Consider the following 23577-nt stretch of genomic DNA (forward strand, 5'->3'; position numbering starts at 1 on the left):
ACACTCAGGGGCAGTATCTGAAATTAGCCAGGCACTGGGCGAATTTTGCACCTGGTTTGTGACCACTTGTGATCAAGTGAAGATGCCTAGGCACCAGGATAATACTTGAGATCTCCACCATCTGGAGGTGCATGCCTGGGGATCATTGGATGTGAACTGTTTTCACACACTACCCTGTAGAATTTCATCCCACCCTGTAGAATTCTATCGGTTATATATTATCTGCACAATCAAAATGAATTTCTGGAACCAGACCGAGCAGGAACAGTCACCATTAAGAGAAAGAGGTCATATAATAGGCCAGTAAATATGTGGACTGTCCCTGGATCAAGTGACTTTTCTTCTTTCAGTTCTCAAAGCTCTTAACCTAGCTCAAGGTTGTCAACTGAACTAGCCAGATGTTTAGCTGAGAATCAATCCCAGCCAGTCCATCATTTGAAAAATATGAATTTAGCAGCGTCTTGACCCAAAATTGCAACTAGACATTCTGTTTTGGCGACTGTAACCTTGGTTTAAGGAGCCATTTGCCACCTAGTTTATATATCTGAGTTTCTGAACGCAGTGAGTCTTTTAGGGCAGTGAAATCAGGTCCTGCCCAACCATAAGGCAAATTGAGACAACTGTCTCATGTGGAAGTCACAGCAAATTGGCACTCAAACATGCCTCCCCCACCACTACCAGATATCCACAGAAGCTTTCCTCTTCCTGTGACACTTTGAGAAAGGGCCACAGGGGTCTTTGCTCAGAGTGAGGCATCCTGGGCAAAATGGCCCCAAAAGTGCCAGTGCTTGCCATCAATAACATGGTAGAAAAATATGGATCCAAGGCACTCTCAGCATTCCAGATGTGCTCACAAAAGTTTCCAATCCTAGAGCTAAATGCTCCCCACCCCCGGCACCAATTTGCTTTTATCTCCACTACTATCTTCCCTTTCTTTCCATCTAATCTTTGACCTGAAAGGGCAGAGAAGGGTAGCTGGGGAGATTGTTATTGCTAAACAGAAAAGAAAAGAAAGTTTTAAAATGTAGATGTAATTTAAGAAAAGAAAAATTTTTTATGTGCTTTATAACTTTGAGCTCCTTCAAGGATGGCAACTGAGCATCACGGCCAAGACTTCTAGAGGTCTCTCTCAGACCAGGGTTACCTGGGAAGGTCTGCAGTGTCATTGCAGGCCTGCATTTTCAATTTTTATGGTTCCAAGCGTCCTAATTCAGGGGGAGGTAATGGACTGACCTAGCAGGCTATGACATTTCAGCAGGTCCGACTTACTCGGTGGTTTTGTACACATCAGAGTAGAGCCCTGCCTTCTGATATTTCTTCTTTGGGGGGCGCGGAGCTTTCTTCTCACGCTGCACAAGGGAAGTCAGAGGCTGCTCAACATTCTCCAGCTCACGTGGCTTCACTATCGCCTCATCAGGAGGAGGGGACTCTGTTGTTGTCTCAGAAAAGCTGGAAAGGTGGGGGGAGGGGGGAAGAAACCAGGAAAGGTAAATCAGACCAGCAGCAAGTATGGCAGGAGAAAAATTATGCAGTGAGTATGCATCATTCAGGGGCAGAGTATGCATTCTGCATGCAGAAGGTCTCAGGTTCAGTCTTTGGCATCTCCAGTTCAAATAACCTTGGTTGCCTACCAGAGACCTTGGAGAGGTGGCTGCCAGTCAGAACAGATGATACTGTGCTAGATGGGCCAGTCATCATCATCTGTATGTTGCTTCTGCACAAAACTGTGCCCAGAGTAGCTCCAACAGCTCAGGCTTCCCCAACCTGGTGCCTTCCAGATGTTTTGGACTACAACTCTCATCAGTCCCAGCCAGCAAGGAAATTATAGTCCAGAAACATCTGGAGGACACCTGGTCAGGTACGGCAGTCATAGCCAAGGCCTTACTTGCCAATGATACCAGGTTCAGTATCTGACAGCAGTTGAGGGAATGACCTTTACCTGACATCTTGGGAGAGCTGCTGTCAGCCTGAGTAGGCAAGACTGGGCCCAAGAACCAACGATCTGATGCAGCTTTGTGTGTTCAAAGGTCAGCTGGTGCATAATTCCCTTCTTCAGTGGTCATGATGCTGTCTTTGTTTTTATTTTATACTGTATGGATCATGAGGACTAGAAACTTTTATGCACACCTACAACAATTCTGTGCAACTCAGATCCTCCATGCAGTTCAGATACAGGAAGCCTTTGGCCTCGTCAGTTGTTGGTGAACTGCAACTCCTATCACCCGTGGCCATCAGGCAATACTTGCTAGGGCTGATGAGAGTTGTAGTTCTGCAAACTCTGGGAGGGCCAAAGCTGAAGCCCAACCAGTAGTGTTCACATGTAGAGAGATTACCTTTTATTGCTCTCCTGCTCATCATCTGGTAGAGGCTTCTGCCTTTTCCTGGCCTGCTCCTCCTCCAGCCACCGCTTCCTCTTCCAGCCTTTCACATTAACCCCCTGAACCACTGATTCTATGGCATCAGTAACCGTGTCAGGACCGCAGTGGAGCAGGCAGCCTTGGCCCCCGCCGTCCAGCTCTTGGCTGACAAAGCGGCTCACCTGGAGGGCGTGGACTGAAACCACTGAGGGCAAGGGGTACTTCCTGGGCCGGCCGGGCCGGCGCTTCACAAAGTTATTGCCAGTCCGTGCCTGCCTCTGCAGCTTCTTGGCTTTGAGGATTTTGTTGACGTGGTCCAGGTTTTTCTTAGTGGCCAAAAGCTTGTCGTAATTGCACATTTTCCTCGCCTGGCACTGCATGGCTTCCACCATACTCCTCTTGAGGTGATGGGGGGAGTAGCCGCTCAACAACCGGTCTGAAAGGAGCGAGATGCCGTCGCCACCCGCATTGCCCGGAATCAAGAGCCCGCTGCTCTTCTCCCTGCTGGGGCTTCGGCTGGGGCTACCTGAGGGCAGAACAGGTGTGTGCGTCATGACGGCCTCAAGGGTCTTGTCCAGGGCACCCTGGCTTTCATGTTGAGCCATGCGCTGCAGTAGATTATCCACAGGATCTTCAACTGCAGTCCCGAGCCTTGTACTTCGTGAAGGAAGCGGGGCCACTGGAGAAGGAGAAGAAACATCAGGAAGCATAAGTAGGTTCGGATTTTCATTTTTCCACTTATTTTAAATACATATATGCCACATAGGTTTGAGCAGATGAAATAAGATAACTTGTAGTACAAACACACCCTCCAACTTTAGCAGCAGCATCAATAATTAAAAGCTTTCTGAAAAAGACAGGCCTTTAACCACATGACTATAAGTGATGGGGCCAGGTGGGCTTCTCTGGGGAGGACTTTCCACAACTATGGAGCCATGACCAACAACACCCTGACTGCTTAAATGCAGGTAGCAAAAGGATCTAGGGCTTTAGAAATAACAACCAGTACCTTGAACAGGGCCCAGAAGCAAGTAACTAACTAGCCAACGGCGATGGAACAACGTTGTGCTCCAGCCAACCAGCTGCACTCCAAATTCCAGCAGTATCAGAGTTGGACCAGTTGAAGTTCCCCCGACTCTTTTCCAGGAATTACTCTAATCAGGAATTACAATTGCTTGAATGATAGCAGTGAGGTCTATCTTCTTCAAGAAAGGGTGCAGCTGGTAAGCCAGCCTAAGCTGGTTAAAAGCTTTCTGATTTTTTAGGGTTGTGTATGGCCATCCTCACACTGTGCTCCTTTGAGGAGGGTGAAATTATCTGGGATTCCTCGCAAGCTCACCATCTGTTGAGGAAATAGAGGGGCCTAAGCAGCTGCACTAACCGATGCTAATCCAGCTACACAACGTGGCTTGGGGGGGGGGAGATGCTGAGTCTCGATAGTCTGCCCTTGAACTGGTGCTCCCGTTTTTGGAAACGATCCAAGAGGATCCAGGCAACCCCAACCGCATGAGCCTGGTAACAGCTGCAGCGCTAGGCAGGGAGGACCAGAGAGCATTTGATTAACAAAGGAAGTTTTTCGTAAGGCTACGGTGCCTAGGGAGAATTTCACGGTGAGGATGGGCAACATCAGCAGCTTTCATTATCGCATTCTGACCCCTCCCAATCTACATCGCTTCCTCCCCGACCGCAATCCAATTCTAACACTGTCTCAACCTAACCTCACTCTCCTCATCTGTCTCGCATGGTGTCAACTGCTTAAAATGCCACCTGCTGCTATCTTTCCAGCTGCGGCTCAGCCTCTCTGTACCAGCCGACAGCTGTAGCCCAGCCACACTGGCAGCACAACGGTACTTTAGGCCACAACATAAGCTTTCCCCAACCCCCTTTGGTTATTTCAGTTTAATTAGAGTAAGGACGGGGTGGGGATGAAGACGAGAATAAGGAATAAATAAAAATGAATAAAAAGTAGGAGTCACATTAGTCACTTGAGGGAACCGAAAGATGACCACAGATGTGGACTGAAATTCATGGAGAATCCCACCTGGGACTTCCCCTTATTTGTAAGACGGGACACTCTTAGGCCTGTTTTTACTTGTTGCTGTTTCTACAATTTTTTATTGCTTTTTGTGCTGCTGTTGCATACTGCTTAAGAGATTTTTAAAATAAGCAATTGAGACAGGTTTATAAATACGTACATTTGTAATTTGTTTTTAGTGTTGCATTTTAAATTGCTGTGACTCGCCCCGAGCCATTAGGGGTGAAGGGAAGGGGAGAATCACAGACTTGTAGAGTTGGAAGGGTCCATGCGGGTCATCTAGTCCAACCCCCCCCCCCGTAATGCAGGAAACTTTTGCCCAACATGGGACTTGAACCCACAACCCTGAGCTTAGGAGTCTCATGCTCTACCAACTGAGGGAAGGGTAATAAATCAAATTATTATTATTATTATTATTATTATTATTATTATTATTATTATTATTTATTAATAACAATAGATGATACTTCTTCCAAGCTTCCTCCTGTGAAGAATGACACAAGCAGAAGAACCTTCTGTTGTCTCCATAATGCTATGACCCTAAAAGTGCATTCTTTAAGGCGACTGGCTAGGCAACTTGATTGGGTGGTTGACCCGGGAGCAATACAGGGCACCTCCATGGCTGCCCAGCAACCACAAAAGTGACCGTACCCACTTCCTCTTCTCTTCCTATGCAGCAAAAACCTTTATTTAGCCCACCTGTCATAAAGACTGCTAAAAAGCGGCACACCTGGAAACACCTTAAAGCGAAGGTGGTAGCTAGAAGACAAGTAACAACAACCCAACTGGTGCAGGAGTCGGATTAATTGATGAGCTCTGTATTACTCCCCATTGCACTCTGAATAGAAGTTTCATCATGGAGAGGTGTCTATTGCCATCTTGCTGTTAACCAGAAGGCTGGTGGTTCGAGCCCACCCAGGGATGGCTGTGGACAGGATTCCTGCACTGCAGGGAATCGAACCAGCTGGCCCTTGGGATCCCTTCCAACTGTATGATTCTGTGATTCTTCAGCACCAAGTTCCAAAAGGAGTCACAAGCCTACTGACTCCCCATTTATTTTATAATTTCTACCTCATTTTTTACTCATTTGAAGACAACACCCAAGGCAGCCGCACTGCTGACATATTGAAGTTAATACAGCAGCTACTGAGAAATCCGACTCCTGTGTATCTGCTGGGCTTCCTACGTGGTGGGTTTTTAATTGATGGAAAGCTGATTGCCTCCCATGAGGCAGATTGTGCCCAAAGGATCCACAACCAGATGAGGCTGGATGCCAACTCCCATCATCTATGACCAGTGGCTATGTTGGATGGCGCTGATGGGAGTCCAGCAACATCTGGAGGGCCACCAGGTTCCCCACACCTACTATACACTTCTCTATAAGTGCGTTTAATATGAGATCCTAGATTGGCTGGGACATAGGCGTAGGTTAGAGATGGGGAATCTGTGGCCTTCCAGATGATGCCTGGCCACTGCTGCTGAGGCTGATGGGAGCTGAAGTCCAACAGCATCTGGAAGCCCATGGGATCACTATCCTCATTTGAGAAGCAGCAGGAGGTTTATTTGCCTGTAGAAGATGTGCTCTCGGATGAAGACCTCTTCCTGGAGGGGCTGCAGCTCGTGCCCTCTGACGGCCTCTGCAAGGGTTTGTCTTGTGCTGGAAGATTTCCTGGCAAAGGAGAAAAGTGTGTCAAAAAGAAACGGAAGGTTTTTAAGCTGTGCTTACCAATGTCAGAAAATGATCAAAAGGAACCACAAGATCAGCGTTTCCCAAACTTGGGTCTCAGGCTGGTTTTGGACTACAACTCCCATCATCCCCAGTGGTCAGGGATGATGGTAATTGTAGTTCAAAAACAGCTGGAGACCCAAGTTTGGGAAACGCTGCACTAGATGAACCCCTGTGGTTTTGTGTTCAGCTGAAATGAAGCCTAGGTATGCATTCAGCCCTTGCTTTCCTCCTTCCTCTTCCTCCCCCACCTTTCAACTGTAAGCGCCTTGGGGCAAAGACTGGCTGCCCTCCATTTGCATCTTGTGCTATTTCTCTAAAGCCCAAGCACATCAATAATAACAAAGTGGCCTTTGACACTTGAGATATATTCAAGAACCATCCAAGTGACTTTAACTTATTTTTAACTGTTTTCAATGCTGTACTTTGTTTTGCTGTAACCAACGCTGAATCCTTCTGGGGAACAGCAGTTTTAAAAAAATCTAATAACGGCAACAACAATAGGCAAAAAAAAAGGGGGGGAAGAACACAAAATGGAATATAGAGCAGACATGTTCAATTTGGACTCCGGTGCTGCAGTTGAGAAAGAGGAAATGTTTCGATCTAAAAGACCACCAGGTGAGAGGCAGCATTTACAAAAACATGTCAGAAGGCTCCAACCACCACTTAAGAGGAGCTCTCCACGGCTGCTTTCTCTCCATCACTCCCTTCTGTCCCATCCATCCTTCCACTGAAAGGAACACCTGGCACATCTGGTTTAATGAAATTCGATTTCTCAGTTTTCCTTTTCCCACTGCTCTACTGACATCCAGAGAAATTGGTTCAACACCCCAGTCCACACACAGCATTTTTTACCCCCCACCTCTAAGTGTCTCTTGTACTCTTCCACCTGGAACTTTGGGGGAATGGGGAGGGAAACACACCAGAGAGTATTTAAATGTCACAACAGCTTGTCAGAACTTGGATACACACACACACATGTTGTTCATCCTTTCCCCAGCTTATCACAAACAGCAGCCTGAGATTCTTCCTCGAAAAATATGAACTTCTATCCATTTCTGCATAATAATCCTGATGTCTACATACTCCCCCCCCCCTTAAGCCCAGATAATACTATTGCCATGCTGGTGGTTTCTATTTTCAGCTTTTGTTTCTTCTCCCTCCTTCTAAGTAGCAAAAAGCTAAGTAATGCCTAGGGACAGTATCTCCAATACCGTGCGTTATTTGAAAGCATTGTTTTACTAAAATAAAAGGCCTTTATCAAACCTTTGCAAATATACCAAGCAGAACAATCTGATCATTGGGCTGTGCTGGCTGAGGCTGATGGGAGTTGTAGTCCAACAACTTCTAGGGGGAGTCAGGTTCCCCAGCCCTGTTATAGAGTGACTGTGGAGCTGGCAAGGGAGGTTGGACAAATAAACTTCTGAATGCTCCCAATAAGGATAATTTGTCTTTGGGCTGCGCGGTAACTCTCCTTCAGCACCGTTGCACATCAAGAGTACTGCTGAAGATAAATGGGACAGAAACTTGCTATCTCACACACCCCCTGCTTTCATAAGTATCGTTTCTGATGTCTAGACAGGCAAAATAGATGTTGCGAGGGCAGTCACACCCCCCCCCCCATGTATAAAGCTGGGGGTGGGAGGGTCTAAAGGAGTGAGTGCCTGAGAAGAGCTGAACTTTCCCCTCTCACCTTCCTATTTAAAGTTATCACAAACATTCTTCATCTAGCCAGGCTGAGGGAGAACACTCCCTGGAGAAAGCTGGAGAGGGTTCAGCTTCTGCAAAACTGAAGAGTCTAGCCCCTGCTTTTCAACAGCCAGCTAGTGTGGTGTAGTAGTTAGACATGGGTAGGCAAACTAAGGCCCGGGGGCTGGATCCGACCCAAACACCTTCTCAATCCGGCCGGCTTATGGTCCGGGAATCAGCGTATTTTTACATGAGTAGAATGTGTGCTTTTATTTAAAATGCATCTCTGGGTTATTTGTGGGGCATAGGAATTTGTTCCCAATTACGGCAAATGAAGTACTGCCCCACCAGCTTCAATCTGCTCTCAATCAGCTGCCGAACCGGCTCCCTCCTCCTAAATCTCAGTGTTGCCCATTGTACAACTGAGCAAGGAGGGGACTGGAGACAAAACCAAAGTTACTGGTAGTTGGCTCTGCCTGTCATTAGCTCTGGCTCCCCCTGCTGCAGGATCACTGCTTTCTGCTCTACCAGTCCCAATCAGCAGCAGGCACACCAACGTTCCAGCCCCACATTGAGCAAAAGATTCCTGCACTGCAGGGGGCTTGGACTACATGACCCTCGTGATCCCTTCTAACTCTACAATTCTATGAAAGTAAAATTAGTTACCCCCTGCTGCTGCACTGTTCGGTGCTACTCCTTCGTTAATTCTGTTTCTAGTTCACTTCTGTCATTTTATCTTACGGCTTTAATATAATTTGTACCTGTTTTATCATTTTAATTGGGACATTTCTGCAACCTGCCCTTGGACCATTCGTGAAAAGTAGGCTTTTAAGTATAACTGAACAAACAAAATAAATAAATTAAACAGAACCTCATTACAGAGGAGACTGTATATTGATGCTTTAAGTGGGGGCATGTTTGCAAACTTGAAGACGATTTTCTCTCTCTTTTTGCATTAATTCTGGCTAAGTGAATGGTGGTGATGGTGATGCTAAGAGCACCACGTGAAATTATGGGTCTCGTCGTATGTTATATAGGCACGCTTGTCAGGAAACCAAGCGCAGCCTTGGCGATCAAGCTTGCAACGGCCTCCACAGTGTGTGTGTGCCGCAGGCCAAAGGAGGAAAGTTCCAGAGGTGTTTATCTCGGCGCTACTTAAATGCACAGCCCTCCAGGGCCTTTGCTGCACAACATGCCTGAGATGTGGCAAGGAAAGGTGAACGAGCCAAGCGCAGAGCTGAAAGCTGCTCTCAGATGAAAACAGCTGGTTTCAATTGTGGGAAGCGCACTTACTGAAAGCGATACATTTTCATCTGACTCACCAATTAAATGCACTAGCAGAGACGCAATGATTCAGAGATGGCACTCGGCAGGCTTCGGCCTAAAATGTCTGTTTTCCTTCTAATTAAGGCTGTTTCTGATCAAATCCAAGTCAGTTCACTCACGGTAATGGAATTCCTCGGGAAATTCCCAGAACTGCACTAACCAACACAACCTGTTTTCTCCTCCTGCTTTTCAGACTTAACCCGTTGAGGGAGGATGCCGCACTCAGCCTCTAAGAGGGAAGCTAAACTGGGGGCTTTGGGGGGAACCAGGTGCCTAACCTATGGGAAAAGAGGAGGGGTAACAAGTCAAATCTGGGGGTATTTGTAGGTGCAAGAAGGGCAGCAAGAGTGCCACTAGATACTGGTGTGGAGGCTTCTCAGCAAGGTCTAAAAGCCTGAATTTGGATCCAGAGTAAAAATTAGCTTGCAGAACAAACTTTTTTTTTAAAAAAAAGCACTGTTAAGCACTCTTAAGTCCACTGACATCCATTGGTGTTACTAAAAGGATGACTAAAATTGAATATTTACCTGCTTGTTAAAAAACAAAAACTTCATAGTGACTGTAGCAAACCTGGCAAACTCTAGAGGAGTAATGGTGTGAGTAGTATATTACGGCAAGAACAAAAACAGAGCCTAGTGGCAGTTAAAAGACTAAAAGATTTATTACAGCATAAACATTTGTGGAGCAGAACCATGAAAGCGTAAGCCTCAATAAATCTGGTAGTCTTTAAGATGCCACAAGACTCTGTTTTGTATAGAAATGTTATCAACACAGTTTTTTGTTGGTTTTTTTAAAACCACCCAAGAAACTGATTTGTGCCTTTGGTGTTTCAACCCAGTAACCAAGCCAACAGAATTGTTTATAATAGGGTTTCCCAAACTTGGGTCTCCAGCTCTTTTTGGACCACAACTTCCATCATTCCTAGGTAGCAGGACCAGTGGTCGGGGATGTTGGGAACTGTAGTCACTCAGTTTGCTTAACCAGTGCGGTTACCAGACATAGAGAAGAAACCATGAAGAGTTTCGTGGAACCTTCATGACTAAAAAAATTATTACAGCATAAGCTTTTGCGGTCTACAGTCATCAGGTGAATGAAGTGTCATCCTCAGTTACAGTTACACATGGTGTGTGGGTGGGTTGTTGGGATTTTCTTTAAAAAAAACTTTGAGAGGGGGAGAATTGTAAACAGTGAGGTCAGAGGGAAAACCGAATGCAGAAAAGTAGAAATGGTGATGGTTACATAAGAAACGGTGGTAATTCACAACACAGTTGTTGATGACAGGCACATTTCGGCAATGGTAAGCCAATTAACATATATAATGTGCTAATAATCCATTGTCTTGATTCATTCCACTTGTGAAACCATTAAACCTCTTGATATATTGTAATTCAGCAGTTTCAAGTTGCGGTCTGCCTTTGAAATTCCTTTGCTCCATAAAGTCCACTTTAAGGTCACTTGCAAAATGTCCTGGAAGACTCCGGTATGGCTCCCCTTTAACACATACACAGTCCAACAAGACAACAACACAAACCCACTGACAGCATACAACTGAATATAGCTATCTTAACCCAACAACACCCCCTGTTCTGTAGAAAATGAAACCTGAAGAAAGAGACAATGCATGTGATTTTGTGAATGAGGAAAATCTTTAATAAAAAAACATTTTTTTAAAAAAAAATGTCCTGGAAGGTTGAAAGGTTCCTCCACTGACTTCTGAATCTTGCCATCTCTGATGTCAGATTTGTGCCCATTTACACACAGAGTTACCACCTGAAAACACTCAAGCGTAGCATTAATACTCTACAGCCCATGCTGGACACTTGACACTTCACTCACAGGCCTTGTGTGGTGGATCTGTATATAATGCCCTATATGCCTGAAGGAGTGTCTCCAGCCCCATCATTCAGCCTGGATGCTTGTTGCGAGAAGTGAGTTACAGGAAACCAGATAGAGGGCCTTCTCAGCAGTCCTGCCTGCCCTGTGGAACGCCCTCCTGTCAGATGTCAAGGAAATAAACAACTGACGTTTAGAAGACACCCAAAGGCTGCCCTGTATTTTAATGTCTTTAATGTTTTATGTTTTACTGTGGTTTTATAGTTGTTGGAAGCTCCCAGAGTAGCTGGGGCAACCCAGTCAGATGGGCAGCATATAAATAGTATAGTAGTAGTAGTAGTAGTAGTAGTAGTTTATAGACAACTCTCCGACTTAAAACAGCTGCTCACCATCAACAACAGACCACGTAACAGAGATAGAGGCAAAGAGACCAGCCCCTGTAGGAGACAACTTTGCCCCTATGTCTGCTAAGGCAACATGATTACAGGGCCTAATAATGGCATCTGAACAACACTGGGGGTTCAGTCACCTGCTCATCTTCCAATGTGCCATCATCTGCCAGCAATGCCCTTCTGCATTCTACCAAGAACAAAGAGAACCAGTCTCTATGCAAAAGAATGGACAAAACTCTGACATCAGAAATGGCACTATTCAAGAGCTGATGAGGGAACATTGCAACGTCCCAGGACATTTTTAAAAATTAAAATATGTTTAAGTATCCAGTTTAATAAAGAAGACAAAAACAGAAAGATATGTGTTAAAAAGGGGGGTGGGAAGAAAAATACAATACAAAGCTCACATTGAGAATCCTATAGTCATCAATACTTTCCACTAAACTTAAACATGTAAATTGATATAAGCCCTCCAGGTGTCAAAAAACAAATTTGGTGTTTAGAAAAATATATGTTTAAATGTATTGCGTAATAGGCAGTGGCTCTTTATACTTCCAAGCTTGACTTACAAGACTCAAGACGAGCACAAGGGTTTGCAACATCCACTTTTGTTGTCCTGCTATTTATCCCAACACTACAGAAATATATAGTTTTAAAGTACTTGAACATTTGGGAATATAAAAGATTTCATAAGTACAAAATGTATACACATCACTGGACATGCCTGAATCATGTGCCTTTTCAGCTTTACACTTCTAGAATCTATTATTATTAAGCAGTACCTTCATGCAGAAATATAGTGGAGTCCAATGTATCTGAAACAATTTTCCTGGATCAGTCTCAATTTCAAATCCAGAGAAACATTCTGTATCGATTTTAATGCAATTTCCCATTGTTTAGGTTGTCCAGGACATCCTAATTCCCTATTCCACAACTCTCTATGCTCCTGAACACCTCCTTTACAAAGGTCTAATAGGCATTCATATACAGGAATTGTGAATTTAGTTTTCTGAGAAACTCCAGTGATTTCCTCCAACAAAGCAAACCGCCCATAAATAGACACCAACAGATGCTATAACTGAAGAGACTGCCATTCAGCACTCACTGGCAAATAATATTTATACCACACAAAAATGACAAAAATTCTCCATCTGAATGTAACAGCTTATCTAATGTATAAATCCCACATTCAACCCATTTCTTACAGACACACATGACATTCCCAGGACATGATGTAAAGGACCTTAGAGTAGCCACCCTGAAAGAAAGGGACTTTCAAAGGGAGGCTGCACTATGAAACTGCTGAATTACACCGTATAAAAGGGTTCAATGCTATCACATGTGGAATGAATCAAAATAGCACACTGCCTGTGTCGATTGGTTTACCAATGCCAGGATGTCTGTGTCATCAGCGACTATTTTGCTAATTACCACTGTTTATTGCACATTCTCATTGTCCTTGTACTTTCCACACTTAATCCCCTTCTGATGTCACTGTTTACAATTCCCTTGCCCCATTATGTATGTATATATACTTGCAACTCAGGATAACACTTCCTGCATCTAGCAGAGCGGGCTGTAGACCACAAAGGTTTAATGATTTGTTTAGCCTTTAAGGTGCCACAAGTGACTAACACAGCTACCCCTCTAAAAACAGAACATGATCTTGAGAAATAGCAACTGGCCATTCAACATAACTATTTCCAATTACTAGGAGATGGAATCACATTTTTATGATGTCAGGATTATAAAAGACCTGGGATTCTCTTCAGTTGCCACTGGCTCCCCTACAGAATCAGGCCTTTTTCTCCTTTGCTAAGAACATATCCTGCTGCCAGCACACTAGGAAAGAGGGACATGTAGCATTGGTCCTTACACAAAGGCCCTGATTTGGGGGGGGGGGGTGGCGGCACTGCAGCTCAGAGGCAGAGCTTCTACTTTGCCATGGTTCAATCTCCAACTCAGGTAGTAGGTAAAGGGGAAATACCTCCCCCAATATTTTAATCTTATTTATCTATACAAAAACAGTTTTAAAACTGCTTAATATAGTTTTTTAAAAATCTAAGCAGTCTAAAACAATATTGTTAAAGCATAAATGCAACAAAAGTCTTGGAGAGCCACTGCCAATCAGAGTATTAGTGCAGCTGCTTTGCATGCAGGAAGACCAGGCTTCAATCTCTGGCATCTCCAGGTGGGGCTGGGGAAGATTTCCTGTCTGAAACCCTGGAAAGTCACTGCCCATTGGTGTGGACAATAGTGGACCAATAAGTGTGGCTCACTGTAAGTCAAGAGTAACGGGCTAGATGTACCAACAAGGACCAAACACAAAACTGGGGTAGCATCATAGGCAGGCAAAAAGCAAAAAAGAAGATGAAACGATGACAGGAGTTACTGCAATATTTTGTTGCTAAAAATCTACTCAAGTAAAGATCTCTTCCCCCTCCCCCTCCAAAAAAACCACCGTGTTAAACTCACAACGAACATGGTGAGTTTCCTCCTCTCTTTTTAGATGGACCAGTGGTCTGATCTGGTATACAGCAGTTTCTTATGTTCATTTGGCAGAGAGCATGAAGCCTCTGGATCGACTAGGCTGCTCTGAACCTGGACACACCTGGTCAGCAGGTCAGCCCCCTCTGCTTGATGTACTTCAAGCTCCAGATCTCTGGGAACATGGGCAGGAAAACATCCCCACCCCCAGGCAGGTCTAGATTTGCATACAACTGCTCATAACCCCAGAACATTCTTTTTCCGCCCGCCTGACATGATGAAGTGGTGGCAGGCTCAGCCTTGCTAACTCCAGGTGTTATTAAAAGATTGCACTGACACACATACAAGAGAAGAGGTCTCTTACCTGACAAGGTTGGCCCTGCCTTCTCCATAGGGGGCAACGTCTCCTTCCGGAGAGGCCGGCTGAGCGAGGCTTCCTGGGGGCCAAAGAGTCCGGAGCCATCAGACAGTTTTTTGCGCCCGCCGGTGGCAGCAGAGCTGGAGACTCGGCAGCTGCCTATTGCACTGGTAAAAAGGTTTGTGTGCTCGTCGCTGCTGACCGGCTCGGAGCTGGGAGTGAACCTCCCCAGAGGCAGGTTGGGCGGAGTGTCTGAGCAGTCTATCTGCAGCGGCGTCTGTAGCCCCAGAGCCAGGGAGGAGTTGGGCTCTGCCGGCTCCCTCCGGACCCACTGCTCTTCCCTCCCAAGCAGGCCTTTCGAAGGGGACAGGTGCGGGCAGGCCATGTGGCAACGGTGCTTCTCCTTATGCTTGTACCTCTCGCCAACGGCCTCCTTCCCAAACCGGTAGCGCTTCAGGGACTCCAGGACGGTTCGGGAAGGGCCGCTGGGCGCCAAGGTGTCAAGGGAGACCTGCGGCTGCTCTGAGGAGGAGCGGTGCTCGCGGTGCTTGTGGCGGTGGCGGTGCTTGTGCTCCAGCATCCAGCCGTAGGCCATCTCCGGTGGGACGCTGGGGTGGTAGGTGCTCATGGAGAGGAGGGGCGCCCGGCTGGCGGTGAGGAAGGCCTCCTGGCGAAGCAGCTTATGCTTCTTCTTGTGGTACTTGGCGGGGTTGAGGAGCAAGTGGCCGGTGTGCATGTATGACGGAGGCGGCAGCGGGGTGGTGAACGAAGGGGAAGGCGGAGGCGGGTAGAGGGTCGGCGGGTACCGCCCGTAATAGCCCAGACCGATGGGAGCGGCCGCAAGGGGAGAAGGAGAGTAAGGCATGCCGTAAGAGGGGTAGAACCCAGTCCCGGAGAGGGGGAAGCTGAGGCTGTGCATAAAGGGCATTTCCGCCATGGCCTCACGCATTTTGGGTGGCCGGCCTCTCTTCTTCTTCAGGTCGGGCTTTCGGATGTAGTGCAAAGGATCCAGAGGGAAGGTGGGGTGGGAGTAGAAGCTGTTGAAATTGATGCGGAAAATCGTGGGCAGCAAGTCCCGGGGGATGAAATGGTGGCTCCGGTGGGTGATCCGGATTTCGCTCAAGCGACTGATCAGCTCCTCTAGCTCCGCCAGGAAATCGGGGTCCTGCCTGCCCCGCAGCTGCGGGTACTTCTTCTTCCTCTTCCGCTTCTGCCTCTTCATCTTGTCATAGGCCAGGTAGTCGTGGCTGCGGCGCTTGCACTTGTGCTTGTGTTTCTCTTTGAGGCTGCTCAGGACAGTCGAGGTCTCGGGGGGGACGAGGGAGATATGGTCGAAGGAGTGCCGCCGCTTCTTCGGGCCACAGAACTTCTCCGCCCTGTCAGAAGTGCTGTTGTTGTCGGTCCCGATCCCGCTGTCGCTGGGAATCGTCTCATCGCTGTGGGACTCGCTGATGGGCGACGGAGTGGCTTCCTTCAGCGAGCCGAGTTCGCTCATGTGGGATGGGGAATTGGGGAGAAGAGTTGGTGGGGAGAGCCGCCTCCGGGCCCTCGAGGCCTTCCGCATTGCCAGGGTCTGAACCACGCTTCCCTGCCTGGAGTGGAGGTGCAGATAGGGCACCGAGTTGGGCTCCACAAAGCCCATGTCGCTGCTGACAGGGCTCTGCCCTCCACTCACCCCAGATGACTGAGAACAAACGGGTGAAGGGAGAATCTCAGGGTTATTTGTGGCGGAAGGGAGCAAAGGAGCCACTGCTTGTCCGAGCGCCGTCCCCGTCGCCTGCTGGGCAGACTTTTCAAGAAGAGTCAAGCTGTCAGCATTAGCGGCCAAGATGCCATTCAGGACAGCTTTCGGCTTCCTGCCTCGCCTCTTTCCTATGTAGATTGTTCCTTTCTTGCTGACGTTGATCTGCTGGCCTAGTTTCGAGCCAAACGTGGCAGCGAGGGTCGACACAGTCGTGTGGAGCTTGGATTGCACGTTCCCTTTATTTGGTTCTGTCGCAGTAGACGAGAGGATTTGATTCAAGAGCTTCTTCCGCTTCAGCGTCTTCATCTTGTTGATTTTCCTGATGATGGTTTTCATCAGCTGCCCATTGCTGCGCTTGCTCTCCTTGCGGTCCGGCTCTACCTCAAGGTCAGTCATGTTGCAGGCGCTCGTCTTCCCAGGCTCCTCGGGGCCTCCTAACGGGCTTGCTACTTCAAAGAAATCCTCGCTCTGCCGCTGGTCGCTTTCACGATCCAGCTTATTGGAACTGTCCGCAGTGACAAAGGGCGCCACAGAGAGGACAGGGGGTTTCATCTTGACCCCTGATCTGATCTGCCTCTTCGGGCGGCCCCTCTTCTTCGGGAAAGCTTGCTCTGTGAGGCTCTGCTGAAAAGACGGGATCTCCACCTCCGGATGCAGCACTGGAGGTTCTTGCTCTTCCTTTGACTGCACTGAAAACACTTTAGAGGCAGGGATCTTCAGGGTCCGCTTCGGGGGGCCCTCCAGGTGGGGCATCTCTTTGGATTTCGACCTGCCCCTTTTGGACTTGTACATTTCAGGCAGCAGGTCGTCCGAGATGCACCCAACGGAAGCCTGCATGTGAGGACTGTAAAATTTGCTCGGCTCCTTCTCAACACTGCTAAGCAGGGAGAGGGACTGTATGCTACTGGACTTGCTGAGCTTTGGCAACTGGCGCTTGACAAACTCGTCCTGGGCAAAGGAAGGCGGGCCTGCGCTTTTGAAGAGCTTGGCCTGATCTAGGCTACTGTTTGACAGCACGCTGCAAGAAATGTTCTTGAAAAGCTCAGGCCTCCCCAATTCTAGGCCTTTGGGAGGCCGGCAAGTGCTCCTGGAGACTACCTTAGTCCAGCGCGGCTTCCTTCCTTTCCTTTTCTTCAGAGGTGTTGCTTGCGGGCCTCCACCACTACTGCTCAAAGTTTCCACCCCCTGGCAGGGTTTACCTGATGCAGCCATGGCACCAATCTTTAGAAAGGGCTTATTGTTGAACAAACTGGAGAAGCTAACCACCGAAGGGGCAACAGTGGCACGGGTGTTAGAGTCAGTTGCCAGGCTGGGCTTCCTGCCTAAGGTGGGGCTCGGTTTGGGGTCATCGGCATGCACAGCTTTGGAACCGTTTAATTCCCTGCCGACCCCTTTGCCAGCAGCGTGTGAGCCAGGATTCGGCACCCGGTTCATACTTGAGCGCGTGCTGTCAGAGGCAAACGGGGTCTTGCTAATCTGCTCGGAAATTCCTTCTAAGAGCTCAGGTGTGCTATTTAAATGCAGAGGGTTGGAAGCTAACTGAGCCAAGGTTGCTGTGGGGCTACGTGTTAAAGCAGTGACAGAGGCGGCTGGGGAGGGGGAGGGGAGGCCCCCCTCCCCAACAGCACTGAATGGAGATTTGGCTGTAGATACATCAGAAGCGCCTCCTGAAGTCCTGAATTCGGGGGAAGTGCAATACACGGGCAGTTGTTTATCATGCTTGGGTGCTTCAAACGTGCCCCTTTCACTGGACGAGGAGCTGTCCTGCTGACTGCAGGCCCCTTCCTTGCCTCCACCTGACACTTCTTTTTGAACTGTTACCTTTTCTGGGATGCTTTCTTTACTCTGCCTTGCAACATGCTTCTCAAAAGGCTTACTGCCCACACTGTCTTTCAAGAGGCCTGGCGGCAAAGGACTTTCGTGACTTATGACATTCGCAGAACACCATTTGAAGGGTTCCACAGAAGGGTGAGCAGCATCTGCCTTCAAAGCCCCCGAGTCCTTATTGGCCAGCCCACACAGACTGCTGCTGGCCCCTGCCATTTTCTTCCCAGAGTCCTTAGCAGCCAAGGCCGCTGGAATGCCAACCCCTGGTGGCTTCTTTCCAGACTCTTTAGTAATCAATCCAATTGGGCTGCTAGCCCCCAGAGGCTTCTTTCCAGCGTCTTTATTCACCAATCCGCTTGAAGCACCAAGCCCTGGCAGCTTCTTTCCAGAGTCCCTGCTGACCAATCCGATCGGCCCATCTGACCCTGGATGTTTCCTCCCAGCATCCTTATTAAAAAATACAATTGGACCGCCTGGTCCTGGTAGCTTCTTCCCAGGGTCTTTGTTAACCAATCCAGGTGGACTAACAGTCCCCAGCATCTTTTTCCCAGAATCCTTGGGAAGTAATCCAACCGGACTGTTAGTCCCCAGAAGCCTTTTCCCAGAATCCTTGCTGACTAGCCCAAGTGGTATACCAGACAACAGTGGTTTCCTTCCGATTTCCTTGCTGACCAATCCCATTGGGGAGCCAAGGATCGGCAGCTTCTTCCCACAGTCCTTGCTAACTAGCCCAGGCATGCTGGGACAAGGCCCTGGTTGCTTTTTGCTCCCAGAGTCCTTGCTGACTAGTCCAGCACCACTACTAATCCCCGGTGGCTTCCTTGCAAAGTCCTTGTTACTCAAAGCAACGCCCATAGTGCCGCTTCCAAGCTGTTTCTTTACAAAGTCCTTGCTCGCCGGCACGGTCACAGCCCCAACCACTGGCAGCTTCTTTCCGGAGTCTTTAGCAAATCCAGAAGCAATTCCCATGAAGGGCTTCTTTTGCTTCGTTTTGGAAGACTTTGACGGAGGGCAAGTTGCAATAAGCTGAGCCAGTTTTTCTGTCACCGTTGGTGCTCCATTAATCTGAGCTCTGTCCTTTGAGTCTGGGTCGCGACTACTGGCCGGAGTGGAAAGTGCTGACTTCCCATAATCGGTCACTTCGGAGCGCAGCGGCGAAAGTTTCTTTGAAAGAGGGCTGCTCTCCCTCGGCCTGCCCTCGGCTGCAGAGCTGTCAGTCGGCGCTGTGGCTTCTCCACTCTTCTTGTACAGCTTTGACGAGTCCTATGCATTTAAAGAAAAAGAATGAGAAAAGCTTTAAGCACCCAGGCATCAGCAAGGGAGGATGCATTCCTTGTATCATACTGGTTTGCACTGGCAGGCCTAGGGGAAATATTTCTGAGGTACCAACGCTGTGTGAGCCAGGAGAAGGATCAGATTTTGTTATTTTCCCAACCCCATCTACTGGCAACGCAGACACAGGCCTTTGCTATTTGGTTAATGGGTCATTTCTGTTTGTGAAGTACTGCAGGGCTGGAAACCAGGGGGCCAAGAGGCATTGACGGGGCAAATATGGGGGGAATGGGGGGAAACGGATCGTACCAACAAAGAAAAGTGGAATTTGGTTTCTACATGCACAAGTCAAACATCTAGTATCTTAAAAAGCAAACAAAAACCTGGGGGATCTAAGTGGTTTCTCACAAGCACAGCTGGGAGATAGGATTCAAATTATTAGAAAGAGGAACAGAAATTTGAAGTACCATGGCCTGTACAGAGCTGAGACAATACTGCAGTTACTATGTGTTACAGGTATTTTAGAACAGGAATCATCAACCAGAGGCCCCTCCACCCGAGCTGCCAATCTTAGGGAGGGAAAGGGGGCTAGAGAGGAAGAAGTTATCTTCAGCAGGAGTGGACAAGGCATGGCCCTCCAAAATTTGTTGGACTTCCCTCTGCTCCACCCAGCATGGCTGGGAGCCAGTGATGATGAGAGAAGCAGTCTATCAACCTTCATAAGGCCATGGCTTCCCCATTCTTGCTCAACAGCATTGGACTCCTTGCCTGGGGACTTTGGGGTGGGAGACAGGGGTTAGAGCCTTTGCCCACACTCACACTAACTGCCAACCAGAGCTTAGAGAAGTTTGGAAAACCAAGTACTTGGGACCTTTCCAATGCTGGTTTAAGATTGCATTACTCACCCCACCCACTTTTCACATTTCTCTCACTATTTGAGAACATGCCCATCCCTTATTACTAGGACCATACAATTTGTTGACTCAAAGGAATTCTTTCATTCATACATTTCAGTAATTAATATTTCATTCACAGCACCTCAAGCACACTGGGGGATTTCCAGAACACACAGAGAAACAGCCCCTGCTCTGCCAAGGAGCTCGTCGGCTGACTGGAGACATGATTTAGTATATGCAAGCAAGTGTAAGAGACCAGAAAAGGAAACACACAGGGTGCATGGTTCTGTAGTTAGGCTGGATGTGCTGGTAGAGCAGCAGCAGGTTAATAGCCGCAGGCGTTTAGAGGCAACTAAGAGGGTAAGCAGGCAGGCCAGCAAGCGCTGGCTAATGGAACAGTGGCCATTAAAAGGGACACGGGTTCCTTGCCAGGTCAAAGTAAAAAATGGGAGGCCCAGGAAAGCAAGACTACTTGCTTGTTATTTACTGTATACACCACCATTCTTTTATGGTTAGGCCTTCTAAAATGGCTTACAACAAATAATAAAACTGGCTAAAAAAACTAAAGAAAAGCAGATCCAGGAACCAAAGTCAAGAGACGAATCAAATATGAAATGGTTGTCAGGTTCAGCAAAAAGCTTGGAGAAGCAGAATTATTATTGTGTGTGAAATAGGGTTGAATCTATGGGTCCCGGCGCTCTGCCACACTCCTGATTCTGTTGCATGAAAGATCTAAATGGCCCGCAGCTTAATAGGTGCTTGCAGTAAGTGGAGCACCGCAAGGCGCTACTTTGGCCAAGGTGTGAAGTCCTAGGCTCAAATCCCATACTGGGCCATAAGAAGCTCTTTGCCAAATAACGCTCCCTGTTAGCTTTGCCTACCTTCTGCACAGAGCAGGGTCAAGGACAAAATGGGAAAGCAAAATGTAGGCTGATCTGACACCTTGGGAGTGGTGCTAATGTAATAAATAAAGGGCAAGTAATTATGTTGATGAAACAAGGCTACAGTGGAAGCATCCATTGTGGGGTAATTTTAAGCACCTGGCAGGGAGGCTTAGTGTTAACAGGGTGGGGCAAGAACATGAAAGGAGGAAAGTTCCTTCCCGTAAAATAATGTCCAAGAAAGTTGACAAAACTCCCAGTGATGTGGGTTTTCCAGCAAATTCTGAATTAGAAAGATTTCCAGAAAACCTTCCTATGCAAATAAGGGTACTTTGCATTGGAAAATATTCAGTTTGCTGCAGAAAAAAATTCTGATGCCCTAATTCAGCATGCTTATTTTACATGCATTTAATAAAGCTAAAAGCTTTGAAATTGCCAAGCCTGCCTTATATTTATTTGCAATCAGCTTCAAGTCATTGTTACGAAATGGAAGATTTTCCACAGAAAAAAACAAAAGCACTTGAAAAACCTCCATGTCGCTAATTAAGCCAATAAAACAAACCAGCACAGCTAGGCAGAAGCAGGAATTGGCAGAGCATTCCCTCATGCTCAGGAATTCCATAAAGACTCCCTTGAAAAGCAGCCTTTGCTTGCTACCTAAACACCAACAGAGAGGGGACCAAACAAACTACCCCAGGGAGCTCCACTGCTGAAAAGTCCTGTCCCAGATAACAAGAGACACTCAGCACAGGGCCTCTGGGAGATCAAGGTATTGCATGGGAGTAGGTGGTCCTTAACGTACCCTAAACTCGGACCATTTAGGGGTTTCGAGCATCTGTTTTCAACTGGCCTGAAGTGGGTTGCGCCACCAGCATCAGAACCACCTGCTTTGCTTATTCAAGACTTCTAAGAAAAGGCAAGAGAAAGATTGGCACCTACAGAAAGAAATTTAAATGCAAGCCCTGTGTTTCAGTTATTAGCACTTATAATACTGTTTATAGTTACATTACAAGCAAACCTGAACAAATAATCAGACCATGTAGACCAGAAAGCATTTAAATCATTTTTTTAAACCCACAAGCAGGTAGGAATTAAAATAAGCCAAAGGCCTGGAGGAACAGGTAAGCTCTTACCTGCCCACATAAAAACTTTAACAATCTGCCCTTCAGCTTCTTGAAGGAAAGGTGAGATATAAACACAAAAATTAAATAATGTAAATCTCTTAGGCTTACTGCAGATTGGACCTAACAGCAGGCCCCAAAAGTATGAAAAGGCTAGTGGCCAAAGTTATGGCCTGAATAAATATGGTGCTAAAACTTTGCTGAAGCTAAGCAGGTCTGCATCTGTTCAGCACCTGGATAGGAGTTTGCCAAGAAGAACCAGGTACTCTGCCCTCGTGGAAGAAACGTAGGATATAAAACACAAAAAATAATAAATGCTGCCACTCAGAGTGTTCCACAGAACAGAATCTCAATCTTTATATTACTACAGCCCAGGACAAGGCAGGTTCCCTCAATCTGGTGCACCACAAGTTGTTTTTTTAAGAAGTTCAACTCCTCTCAGCTACTGGGCCATGCTGGCTAAAGCTGATGGAAGTTTGGGAGTCTAACAACATCTGGGGGGCAGCAAGTTGAAGGCAGGCTGCTGTAAAGGTAAGCCAGCATTATGATCCTGCTTTGCAGGTGAGGAGTGGAAGCAGAGAGCACAACAGCTTGCCTAAAGCCACCAGTGAGTCTTGGGGCTGAGGTGGGATGCTGCCCAGGAAAGGGGGGGGGGGCTCACAGCTACTGCTCTTAAGCCACCTCAATTAATGTACAACCTTTAGAACATGGCAGGCTTTGATCTCCTCCCAGGCTTGAGCTTCCCTTCTCATCCTGCCAACTGCTTGCCTTGAACCCTAACCAAGCTCAGTTGCTACTAGAGGCCCTGCTGTGACAGACAGACAGACAGAGGGTGGATGCCTCTCGATCCTGCTCTGTTGTTTACTTTGAAAGCTGCTGGCGCTGGAGGGATTTTGTAGCAGAGAGAGAGGAGAGGAGAGGAGTCTGGCACCAAGCCCAGCTTTGCCACGGCAGCTGCAATAGTATGTACATTCTTGCTTGAGCCTTACATTTGCAGAGAGAGAAGGGTTTCTGCTTCCTTTGCGTGCACATATGGAACAGGCAGCTGAGGAGGCAGCCACAATCTGCCCTACGGCACTGGAGTCAAAAGCAAGGGCCCATTCACATTCCCAAAATAGCCACCAAGGGTGCTTGGAGCTCCCTTACATGGCAAAAGGAACAAGCCTTCAAGCTCCTGTCTCTGCACAGTGTAAATGCGCTCAGCGGAGTGCAGCACACTCCCAAGGGAAAAACACTATCCTGACCGGGGCTCCAGAGCTTGTTTGGACAGGTTTCTCCCCCTTTATGCAGTGCTACCCGCTGTGTTCTCTCAGCCCCCAGCTTCATTTTTCTTCCAGACTTAAGCTGGGCCACATATTGAATATTTTACTTCCTCTTGTTGTGGTCAGGGAGGGAGGAGAAAGCTCTCCAAGACAACATGGGCAATGCATAGGCCTTGGAAACTATGCCCCACCTATTCCTAATGCCATTAGGCACTCAGCCAAGGACCACCTTTAAGGCAGCAAACAGAATCCGCTCTGGGGCTTTTAGTGGTCTGGCTCCAGTGTCTTGCCTCCTGTGCTATCAGCATTCTGCTTCCATGGAAAGCATAGCTGCCACTTCAATACTTTGAGGGCAATGTCAAGGCTGCCGT

At 47.5% G+C, this 23577-nt stretch overlaps 1 protein-coding gene across 3 annotated transcripts in view; it reads right to left on the bottom strand.

The window, feature by feature from the left end:
- The window catches only part of ASH1L (ASH1 like histone lysine methyltransferase), a 72700-nt gene that overhangs the window by 32672 nt on the left and 16451 nt on the right, over positions 1-23577 (bottom strand). For 2 of the 3 annotated variants that reach the window (XM_053369092.1, XM_053369091.1), the window contains exons 3-6: positions 14210-19037; positions 5960-6061; positions 2334-3036; positions 1270-1449 (exon numbers count right to left, since the gene is read on the bottom strand). In XM_053369092.1, the coding sequence (XP_053225067.1) occupies positions 1270-1449; positions 2334-3036; positions 5960-6061; positions 14210-19037 (5813 nt within the window). The remainder of the gene's footprint in view (positions 1-1269; positions 1450-2333; positions 3037-5959; positions 6062-14209; positions 19038-23577) is intronic. The other variant, XM_053369093.1, reaches the window with a different exon arrangement.

Source organism: Podarcis raffonei, chromosome 16, assembly GCF_027172205.1.
Source record: "Podarcis raffonei isolate rPodRaf1 chromosome 16, rPodRaf1.pri, whole genome shotgun sequence".
Lineage (NCBI taxonomy): Eukaryota > Metazoa > Chordata > Lepidosauria > Squamata > Lacertidae > Podarcis > Podarcis raffonei.